This window comes from Malus sylvestris, chromosome 10 (genome assembly GCF_916048215.2).
Source record: "Malus sylvestris chromosome 10, drMalSylv7.2, whole genome shotgun sequence".
NCBI classification, from domain to species: Eukaryota; Viridiplantae; Streptophyta; class Magnoliopsida; order Rosales; family Rosaceae; genus Malus; species Malus sylvestris.
The window spans coordinates 7,807,832-7,820,298 of record NC_062269.1 but is presented as its reverse complement, the minus strand read 5'-3'; the positions used below and the strand labels follow the sequence as shown (position 1 = coordinate 7,820,298).

The window sequence follows — 12,467 nt, the reverse complement described above, 5'->3', positions numbered from 1 at the left end:
TTATGATGCTTCATTAACTTTTTTCCAGCTTTGACAAATGCAGAACCGTTGTTGGTCACGACTTGGACAACATTATGCTCTCCCACCTCCATGATTACATTCCTCAATAATTTGTAAATATACTTGTTGTTCTTTATATGGTCTGAAGCATCAACAGACTTCAAAAAAATTGTCTTTACCTTGGAGTATACCATGAAGTTTATGATAGACAATCTGGTCGGGCCAGTCCATCTGTCACACATGATTGTGCAACCATTAGTTTCCCACTTTGACCTCAACTTGTTAACATACTCGCCAATGTCTTTATACTCCATATCCAAATATTTGTTTCTTATCTCATAGGGAGTGGGAGGTTGTACTCCAACACCGGCCTGTTGACATCCCACTACCATATTTTTGAAATGATGTGATGATGCCTTCGTAGCAGGGACATTTTCATAGATAAAGAACTTGCTAATTAGACTTCCCTCCTTCACATTACCTCCAGTGAAATAACTCAAAACACTCTTTTGACGTGCTTTGGATGACTTATATAAACTTGGGGCTATTGGTGGTGTTGGTTGTGATTCTCTAAGACTGCCTCCCTGTCTCATTTGTGCACCACCACTTGTCCCGAAACCTTGTGCTCTATTAGGAATTTTATGAAGGTGTTCTCTTTCCCATGCTGACTGTTTGGAGGCACGTAATGCTTGTTTCAAACTGCGTCATTTTTCAGGTCCCATGTCATCATCACATTCGTCCTCATCGTCATCATCATCACTGTCAATTGCTTGGCCAATGACTTCTCCTCGTAGCCCAGCTTGGTCAACGACTAGTTACTGTTGGATTCAAATGTTTTTTTTTTTGCCAAATTTTTTGTTTATGAAATTTAAAAATTCCCTTTTTTTTCCTAAGCCATTCATAAACACCTAGCCATTCCTACATCATTGAAAATTTTAAATTATGCCTTGGTTTATGAAATTTTAAAAATTCCCCCCTTTTTTTTTTCTCAAGCAATACCTAAGTCATTCCTACATCATTTCTCACATAATTTTCACCATTCCATACTATCTCACTTCATTCTATTTCAATTCTTCACATTATATTTTCTTACCTCTTCCAAGAATCTTTCCTTCAATTTTTTCAATAACATTAAATAACATTAAACAACATAAAAAAAAACATTTAACCACATGAAACTTAAACAACATTTTGAAAAACATTTAACAACATAAAACTTAAACTCCTACTCCATGCTATTTTTGGCCCAAAGATGTGCACCAAGATCCTGTTGTAGGTACTTGTTTGTGGCACGGGAACATTTCATTCTATAGTGCCTCATGTACTCATTTATAGAGATACTACTAATTCTTGGATTGAAAGGCAAATTAGGACAATCATATATTTTTGCACGAGCCCTTTTTGACCTATTTAGATTCTCTTGGTCGTCATCAGACTCTTTATCAATATATCCATCTCGCTCATCCTCCACAATCATATTGTGTAATATGATGGAGACATCATGATGGAGTCCAAATTTTCTCGACTCTACCCTTTTGTCGGTTCGCTGATGATCTTCCACCGTGCTTGTAGAATACCGAATGCTCTCTCAACATCTTTCCGGTATGCCTCTTGGTATAAGGTAAATAACTTTTCGACGTCAGTCCTAGGGTTTGGAATTGCTTGGACAAGTGTCGCCCATTTTGGGTAGATGCCATCTGCCAAGTAATACCCCATATTGTACTGATGACCGTTGATGTAGTAGTCAAGTTGAGGTGCTTTACCTTCTACCTTGAGGTATTGAAGAGAGGTGAACGCCTAAGAATTGTAATGTCATTTTGGGATCTAGGGATTCCAAAGAAAGCATGCTAGATCCATGTGTCATATGAGGCAACCGCCTTTAACACAATAATTGGCTTTCTCGACCTTCCGCAAAAGCCTCATTGCCATCAGGTGGGACAGTTCTTCCAATCCCAATGCATGCAGTCTAATTACCCTATCATGCTCGGAAACCCACGGTCTTTAGCTTTGCGAATAAGTCGAACCAGATCTTCTTGATTTGGCTCGCGAAGGTACTCGTCTTTGTAAACCTGAACAATTGTGACACAAAATTGTTGAAGAGTTTCAAGGCATGTAGACTCAGACATACCATGAGTTTCATCCATCGAATCAACTGGGGAGCTATAGGCCATCATTTTGGAGTGCAATAATAACCTTCTGATAAGGTGAGAAACCAAGATGACATGCTCTGTCCTGCTTCTGTCAAAAGTATGGATTGACCTGCTAGACATCACGAAGTACACGCTCGAAGACATGACGCCTTATCCGGAAGTGACTTTTGAAATCTTCATCTGTGTATACCGAGTTAGGGTTGAAGTAGTTGTTCATTAGATTGGCATGCGTCATCGCCCTGTTTCGTGGTTTGTAAGAGCAACCAGCAACAGAGCCACCCCATTCAGGTTGTTGCACAGTTGGCTGACACACCATGGTCGCAACCATAGCTGCTGATATGTTTTGTGCGTTACGCCATGCTTCATCTTCTTCTTCAGACTCCTTATCTTCTCGTCTCATTTGCGCCCATTTTTCTTCCAATTTGGAATTGGATGAGGACCCCCAGTTGGAATCCGAGGAAGATCCAAAGTTGGAATTCATTGCAAACTTGAATTGAAATATATTAAATTGAAAGAGATTGAACTGAAATAAATTGAATTCAAAGTTGTGTGAATTATAACCCAATATCCATCCTATTTGTAGCCCAAAAAAATTCAAATCCAACTGCTAGATTGTCACAGCCCGTCTTGAAAATTTTATATCGGGAGCGTGAAATGACGGACCTTAGCGGGTAGTAAGGTATGTGTGTGTGACGTTATTTGGTTTAACTTATTGTAAGTTTTGGATTAAAATTTTGGCTTTTGTTAATTTTGTGGTTAGGGAATTAGATGAAATGGATGGTGAGGATTGGTGTTGGACACCTCACACACTCCCTGTCCTCTCCCTCTTTCCCGTAACTCTCTCTCTCCTCCCTCACGATTCTCTCACTCTCTCTCACCCATATCGTACGGACCTCACCCAAAACCCTCCAAAAACTCCGTGGATCGAAGCAAACAAGGTAAGATTCTTTATCCTTGTGATGTTCTGAGTTGATTGGTACTAATTTTAGGAAGTGAAACCCTCGGAATCGTCGTGAAACCCTAATCCCGAAAATCTGCACTGTTCATGCACACGTGAAATGTTGTGTTTCAGGGAATTCTAAGCTTATAGTGAGCTTAGTGAGGTCCCAAGGAAGCTCGGAGTGCTTCGTTTAAAGGTTTTGGACGTCGGGATCACTAGGTTCGAGTTTGGCCGGTTTTTCTTGGATTTTCCCAGTGAGATTTAGTTTTTTTTAGAGCTTTAAAGTAGTATATCGTGAATCTACATGTTTGGGGCTTCAAATTGATATAAAATACGAAGAAAATGGTTGAGAAACGAAGGAGAACAAGGAGTTTCAAATTTGGCCGGAAACCGGCCGCCGGAAAGTTCAGTCCGGCGAGCCGAGGTTAGGGATGATGCGCATGGGAGCGCGTGTCCCCGTGCCTGTCCCGGCGCGTGGGGGTGTGTGCAGCTTCCAAAAAATTTTCTAAAAATTTCTCGACGTCCGTGACGTCGAGTAGGTCGATGTGGTATATTCATATACCCAAATTGAGCATCGTATGAGAAGTTATTTCGAATTGTTGGTTATGTGTTTAAATTAACGTTTTTATAGTTGTTTCGCATATAGGTGACACCTATCCCGAGGACGAGCGCATCTAGAGACGTCACGGGGGTTACGACCCATCGACTTACCAGTGAGTGGGCAGTTTTGTTTTCGTATTACCTATATACTACTGTTTTCCCAGAAAATGCGTTTATATGAAAATATGATTTAAATTGCCATGCATGCAATTGTTGAGATATTTAAATTGATAATTGATGCATATATATGTGAATTGACGCGGTGGACGCACAGGTGAGTCTTTACATTATTCAGACGATTTATTTTATGTGAATTATGTTGAGAGCTCATAACCTGCACCTCTGGTGTTAGTGCTTATATTATTCACCACACCGCACGCTCGCCTTGGATCCAAGTAGGTGGATGTGGTACAGACCACTAGAGGTGGTTCCGACATGCCAGTCGTACAGACCATTAGAGGGGTTCCGACTGGTGGGTGACCTTAGATTATGTGCATAGATGATTGATGAGAGAAGCACTAGAGCGTATTATTTCACCATCTTAGTCGTACAGACTACTATAGGTAGTTCCGACTTATGTGCAGTGTAGTGCCGTACAGGTCACAGTTGGTGACTCCGGCAGGGCCGTACAGGTCACAGTTGGTGACTCTGGCTTGATGGGATATTAAGCTATAGAATCAGCCGTACAGGACCACTGCAGGGTCTTCGGTTGATTTATTATTTCACCTGAGTTATATTGATGCATTCATATTATATTTTGGCATGGCATGGCATATTCTTTCTGAGATGTTATGTTGATAGATGGTGAGCGGAGTTTTGATGATATATGTATATATATGTTTATATACTATTTTTCTGGGAAAGTATACAAGTTTTACGGTGAGGGGTTAGAAATGTTTTAAATGAAATGTTTTGGAAAATTTTTGGTTTTACTGACCCACTCACCTTTGTTTTGCGCCCCTCCAGGTTCTAGTTAGCAGTTGGTGGCTCACGAGGTCGTTTTCGGCATTCTGACAGACGTTCTGCATGTAGGACTCACCTGCGGGTGTTGTACTTTAATTATGGTCCTACTTGACTGCACTTATACCTACGTTCTGAATTCGTGTGTTTTACTTTATAACTCTCTCTTGTTTGCTAGTAGGTTATGCTGCTAGTGGTTGGTTGAAATTCCTTCATATTTCTGTTATATCTTGCTTCCGTGTCGCACTTTTGGCTACGTCACACTCACGTGACGGCCATCACACCTTGATTCTAGGATCGGGGTGTGTCATAGATGACGTCACTTAGCCGTTGAATTTGAATTTAAGTTGTAGTTTTTAAATAATAAATTATGTTTGGCCCTATGACCCTTTGGCCGTCAGTTGGAGACGATTTTTTGTGACAGGGCTAAAATGAGCCCTATGGCCCTTTGGCCCTCGGTTGGATATGGAGGCAAATATGACCATGTACTTTTCATTAAAATATTAATATCTTGGAGGGCCAAACAAAAAACCGTCTCCAACTGAGGGCTAATGGGCCAAACATAATTTATTATTTAAATTTAAAAACTACAACAACTTAAATTTAAAAACAACAACTTAAATTTAAAAACAACAACTTAAATTTAAAAACTACAAATTAAATTTAAAAGTTACAAATTAAATTCATAAAAAAAAAAAGTGGCCCAAAAAAAAAATTGAATCCAACGGTAACTAGCCATTGTATTTGAAATTTTGGCCTACCATTCCTGTCGGATATAACCGACAGGAATAAGTACAATGTTATTAGATATAACCGACATAAATAATGAAAATTTTGGCCTAGCCCGGGGCTGGTTAGCTGGTTGAGTTGGGCCAGCCGGTTGGCCCTTTAGCCATTTTTTGTCCAGTGAGGCCCACAAGCCCTTTGGCTTAACCCTCAGTTGGAGACGGTTTTTAAGCTATTTTCGGCCTTTTAGTCATCTGGACCCTTTGGTTGGAGACGGTTTTCAGGCTATTTTCGACCCTCTGGACCCTTCGGTTGGACATGGCCTAAGACTTAACTCACCCCTTGATTAGTGCCTAGTATCTTTTAGAACCTTGCAATAAAGGGGTGCATTTTTTCTCACCACTCTATTTACTACTTTTGGATGAGTTTAAATTTTGAAATTTGTATCTATACACTACACATATTTCGAAATTTAAACTCACTTACCGGTGATAAAGAGTAGACTTGGTAGTTTCTGACATGACACGGTGACACGACACGAAAATGACACGAAAATAACGGGTTTCGGGTCAACACGATAACTTATCGGGTCATTATCGGGTGAACCGTTAATAACAGGTTCTTAATGGGTATACACGCGGGTAACACGTGGGTAACCCGTTTCGACCCGTTAAGAAAAAAATTATTTTGATAATTTTAAAGTTTAATTACTAAAAGATTTATTATAAAATACAATAGCCATATTAGTATATACAATATATTCTATATTAAATATATAGTTTTGTATTATTATTCTATATAAGTTTTAAAAAAAAGTTTTAGTCATTATTTATTTTTATTATGAGAGTTCATTATTATCATTACTAGGATAAATTTTACTTAACATGTTGTTGTTCAAAATTAAAATAAACTAATATAGTATTTGTATAGGCAAGAACTAATAAGACATACATACAAGTATGAAAAATGTGAAAGAGTATATAAACACTCGTGATTCATCATTATTCCTCCACGAGTAGATAATGGTTACAATTACATTATTGTTTAGATTTTTAAAATCCTCCAAACCCACATAAATAATGTTTTTTATTAGAAGGCAAAATTAATAAAATTAATAATAATTATTGTAGAAGTGTAAAAAATGTAAAAAATATATATACAATCACTCATAGTGACAAACTTTACAACTTTCATGAAGGAGTCAGCTTCGAAATCTAATACTATAATTCATAAACTTTAAATTTATATTTAACCGTCGATTGTTATTTACGCTTTATTCTTCTTACTGAATTTCATTTTTAGAATTTTTTTTTTTTTGAAAACATGATCATCTCGCAGATGTAAGAAGATGAACGATTCAGATCTTTGATATCACGTTTCGATATTTACGGTTAACTAAAATATGAGTTGATGTCAAATAGTTTGTAGAAACTTTATAAACATCAAGCAATATTTTCACTAACCGTAAAACTCTGAATATAATATCAACGATCCAAACTGTTCATCTTCCTGCATCCTCTAATAGATCAACTTTTCAAAAAAGAAAATCTGAAAAAACAAAATTTGATGAGAACAATAAAGCTTAACAGTAAACAACAATCAACGGTTAAATTTTGATCTATAATTTATATGATTATAGTGGCGAAGTTCGAAGTTAAGCTCTTCATGAAAGTTGTAAAGCTTGTCATTACAAGCGTTTATATATTTTTTCTATATTTTTTTTACACTTCTACATTAATTAAAAAAACTATTAAAGACTTTAGTTAAGTGAAAATATATTTAAAAGAAAAATGCGTTTTTATGTTTTGGATGTGACAATATGGTATGTATATACTTATTTAGTATTATGTTTTTCATTTGATTATTTATTGGTTTAAAATATATTTTCCTTAACGGGTAACTGGTCAGGTTATATTACCTGTTAATATTATCGGGTCGAATTCGGGTCGGGTCATTTTACCCGTTTATTTTAACGGGTGTTACACGATACGACCCGTTAAGATATCGGCTATGACACGAAAACAACACGAACATGAAAAACACGACACAAATGGTGAATATCACTATCACTTGAGTGGTACGACCAAAAATATTCTCTTCTATAAAGTAGGTAAGTAACTCTATTCCTAAAGATAAGACAACATGTTGGTGTTTTATTTAGAATATAATTGCTCACTTCCCTGAAGTGATGGTAATGATCATCATTCTATTTATTACTATCGTGTAACTTTAAATTTTGTAATAAGTAAGGTGGTGAGCGATAGTACACCATGTTTTATTGGTTGACTCTACAAATAGTGGGCCCAACCATATGGAACAAGTGGACGTACGATAACGACCGCATACTTTTCCACAGTAATGTACGATCAGGATTTAAACCCGGTAAAATCAGGCAGAAAGCCCAAATGGGGTAGATAATCCAGGTCCGCAATTACTCGATATATAAAGCAATGGAACGGTGAACTGTAGTAGTAGGGCTTGGTGCTTTGTGACTTTGGGAGGTTTTACAGATTCCTTCTTGTTTGCTTCGTCTAATTGCTTAACAGTCAGTCTCGTCCTCTCCAGCAACAACAATGGCGCCGCCTCCTGGACCCTATTCTGGAACCAGCACCCTCGCCTTGGTATTAATTTCTCTTAAATTTTCTCTTTTCATTCCGGATCTAACTTTTTTTTTTATTTAGTTTATATTTTAGGAAAAAAAAATTTAGTGTGTGGATTTTGGACCAATTTGGTAGTTGTTAATCTAATTGGTGATCTGGGTTCTTGGTGATTTGCAGGTGGCTCGGGCTTCCGCATTCTCCTTTGGACTCGTATACGGAAGCATTAAGCTCAAGTATCTCCAGGTACCTCCTTTCCTTTTTTCTTTTTCTTTTTCTTTTTCTCTTTTCAATTGACGCTCTTTTTTTTTTATTTTATGAGTTAATTTTGTACTTTTTATTACAAATTTATATTGGGTTTGTTTAAATTTTTTTAGATTTTAGTAAGTAATGCGGATTTTAATCGATGTTGGTCAAATCGATTCCAAAGATTAAATTTTTTGTATTCGTTTGGTTCCATTTTCATACGAAGAATTCGTGTATTTTCATAAGCACCATTTGGTGAGCTGATATCGTAGACATCAACCTTGTCTTAAAATTTGTGAAGTAGCAAATTAGGTATGGAACTCTTCTATTTTATGAATAAGGTTGCTTGAAATAAGAGAGATTGTTAATTAATGCTTAAATCATACTTGATGTTTTAAATGATTGGCGGAGTCTAAGGTAACACCAAACATAAAAATTTCAGCAGTGCCAGAGACATGCGAAGCTGAAATCCGACTTCTTGGCTCCAAGAGTAGTAATAATCGAGAAATAGTTTGTTTAACTTGTACAATGTACATATGTACATATGCTGTCTTCTGTTTATCTTTATTTTATCTTTTTTTTGGTGATGTTTTCTTGATGAGTTTTTATTTTTCTTTAGTCCTCTCCTTTTTCAGTTAGGGTTGATTTACGTATGTGATTGCTTAGTTGTAGGGGCATTCGACCATGTGTCAATCCGAGCATGTTGCAATTATGTGATCATGTCAAAAATTTGGAAATAGAAATAGGCTCTAAATTTGGTCTATTAATTTGGCTGTATGCAAGCAATGAACTCTTCTTCACTTCCAAGTATGCTCCCTATCGCAAAGCTTGGATGGAAATGTTAACTTTCCTTCAACAAAACTGCAAAATGCACATAACAGATATTGGTGTATAAGGATGTTTTAGAGGGGCTCTACAAATAGGAAATAATGTCAATGCCTAGATTATTGGCTATGCTTGTAAAAAGCCTGAGTCTTTAGAGCAATGGTCAAGCATAATAATGCAGCCCCCTATGTTAAGATGAAAGAATTCAATTGGAAGTGTGTCTAAGAAAGAAAGAAATGCATGTTGTGCATGGAAAATTCTAGAAGTAAACTTAAATATTCCAACTGCAGCTTCGTTTCTAGCATCAAGTCATCCATTGAAATAAATAAATGCGTTTCTAAAGTTTCATAAAAGTGCATACAAAGTCTTTTAAGTGAAAATAAACTATTCATAAGGAAACCAAGCTGTTGTAAACAGTTTAGTGGTTCTATTTTGAGTGGCTTGCACTTTGAGCGAGTTCAGATTGCTTGAGCAGCGTATTCAATACACAAGGAGGTAAAGAATATCAAGTGAAACTGATAGAGATTACAATATTTTTTGGTTTCAAGGACTTCTCACATCATGAAGACTTCTAGGTTGGGCTATTAAATCTTAACTCAAGCTGCATGCAACCAATCCAATGTCTTCACTATAGCTTCTTAGTGGTTTAACTGCCAACCCACAAAGACAACTTACACAAACTCACTATCAAAACTCAAGTCTTCAATGCATGGGGTGATTTGACAGCAGAATTGGTCAATGCAAATGTGACTAGTAACATATGTTTTAGAGAAACAATTTCAAGTGTGAAGGGAAAAAGAAAAATGACGAGGCTGCATACAGTTTTGTGAGAAAGGGAGGGTTTTAGCTAAAATATTTGCTAACCATTTGTCAATGTGTTGATAACTTGTTGTCATATAAATAAGCACAATGTCCGAAACTATGCTCGAGTAAAATGTGAGAGAGAAATAACCCTTTGTGAATTGCTGGATTTTAAGGTGATAATTAATTGCCTGAAGCTATCCCCTTTATTTAAATTGTTAAGCTGTTCAACCCAAAGTTGATGCTAGCATATAATGCAATGTGAAATTATGTGTTATGTTGTTTGAGTTGTGTGACAGTCTTGTGCCTTACACCATGTCGTTTTATTTGTGCACGAATGCTTATATCCTTCTGTTTTTTATCTCCCCACTAAGGCAAAGGCTAAATCTGAACAAAAGGCTGCGGCAAAGGCTCATCACTGAAGGAGATGTGTTTTATCAGAAGTTGTGAATGAAAAATGAGTTGGTTTTCAGATAGAAATAATACGAAAGGGTGGACTGTACCAATATTTCGATTCTTAAAGCTTTTGTGCACCATGAAAACTTTGCTTAAGTTCCAGGTTTTTTTTTTTTTTTTTTTTTTTTTTGAATTGAGAATTATGAATTTGGTACTTAGGATGCTTTAGATTTCCATTTCATAGCGAACATTTTGAGGGTAATACTCCCGTGATGAATAAGATGCTTATTGTTTTCGGTCTTCAATTTCGCTATTAGGTGATTTTGTTATAATGGTTAATTATCATTTGATGTCAGCCTGTTGCATGATATGGATACCTGGGTGACTGAGATACAGTACTCATGTGCCTATGTTAATTAACATTTTGGGCTCGTTTGATATGTTGAAGGTTGAAGTGAATAATTTTTCAGTTGGCGGGGATTAGAAGAGAATTATACATGAAGAAAACTCATCCCTTCTAATCCTACCATTTAGGAAAGGATTGGGATTGATAAGTTTCCTTCATGAGTAATCGTATTCTACCCTCTAGTTAGACATAATGTATTCATTCTCCCTCAACAGACTTTTAAATTGAAGAGTTATCCGTTCTAATCCGATCTTACATACCAAACGATGCCTTTGAGAGCAATGGAAAATGTCAAGTTAGGATTTGTGGGGAAATTGGAATTATGCTTCCATTTGAGGTTGAAAAGCTTGTGTGGTATTGGCCTAAGGCTCAATTTCATCACGTACATTATTCAGAACCACCAAAAATATATGCATTAATAATATTTGTTGATATTAAGATATTGAATAGTTCGGTTAGTCGAGAAATTACTTCACAAGCGATATGGGAAAGGGCGGTAAACCTTGAGGCAGCTTTGAAAGCAAAAGCAAGCTTCTTCCTTTTGTTTCTCTACATCTCTCAAGTTTTTAATATTATTTGAGAATTGTTATTAGCACTCCAAAAATCTCATTCTACATTTTTCACAAGTGCAAAATGAGATTTTTGAAGTGTCAATAACAATTCTTTATTATTTTTTAGCAAATGGCGTTTAACCACAATGCTAGAAAGTAATAATGTCAATGCACTCTCGTGCCAGTTCAAATTTTACTGATCTCTCTCCCCTTAACAATTTAACCCACTACAGACAAATCATTTGTTAAAAAAATAAAAATAAAATAAAAATAAAAATGAAAAAAGATTTTTTTTTTTTAACAATATTGAAGGAAAATAGCAGGGTAGGACAAAAACTGAGTTGTAGAGTGTTAAATGGCGAAATTTAAATTTTAGAGGGAGAGTGAGATTGAAGACAAGTTTAAGCGGCATCGCAAAAAATAAGCCTTTTTTTTTATGAGTAATGGTTATAATTTTTTTCTCACCTCTGACATGCTTGAAATTAAAGTTATTTCATTCTAATCCAATTCTGCGTACCAACCCATACATTTACTTCTAGTGAGACAGACCGATTGCTAAGGTTGTACCAGTCATTGGAAGCTGAAATTCATCATAGAAGACAGTAAAATTGCTTACTCCAACTTTCGTTGAATGTCTTTGGAGACACATTTATAGGGCATACAACTCGATGTCATGCTACACGTCCACACAATTATAATGACTTGAGTTTGGAATTTACGTTAGCGATGGCAGATGTGTTAAAATTCGCATAAATTTGTAACACCCCGTCATCACAAGACATAGTGGTGTGACTATTCGCTAAAGGGGTAGATTTAGTTTATTTTTGGTAAAAATGGAAGATTTATTACCAAACCACACTAAAATTTATAACAGTTGAGATCCAATTACAAGAAAAACCCAAAAGAAAATATGGACCCCCAAAACAAAGCCCAAACCAAAAGTTTGAGCCCAGAAACAGAAAACCCTATCTTCCTTGCAACCTCCGTCGATGCATCGCCGGAGAATGTCCATCCAATAGACGTAAAAAATCCAACCAAACAATTCCACAAAAATGATGGAAAGACAACTCTAACAACCTTCACAAAGCATCATACATGACGGATTTGTAACGAAACACATGAAGCTGGTGAGAGAACTCATCAGCAACATAGTCACCGAAGGCAACAAAGTCGTCGAAGACAAATCCATGGGAGGTGGTGGCATAAACACCTGAACTGGAGCAAAAAGCACTTCCTGATCCATGAGAGGTGGTGGTGAATTACCTGTAC

The 12,467-nt window shown here is 36.5% G+C and overlaps 1 protein-coding gene across 1 annotated transcript; it reads left to right on the top strand.

Moving 5' to 3' along the window:
* Window positions 1-7,829: 7,829 nt before the first annotated feature.
* On the top strand, window positions 7,830-10,546 carry LOC126584946 (uncharacterized). The gene is made up of 3 exons (XM_050249324.1): window positions 7,830-7,997; window positions 8,154-8,219; window positions 10,220-10,546. The coding sequence occupies exons 1-3, from the start codon at window positions 7,950-7,952 to the stop codon at window positions 10,265-10,267; spliced, it is 162 nt and encodes a 53-aa protein (XP_050105281.1). The 5' UTR covers window positions 7,830-7,949; the 3' UTR covers window positions 10,268-10,546.
* The last annotated feature ends 1,921 nt before the right edge of the window (window positions 10,547-12,467 follow it).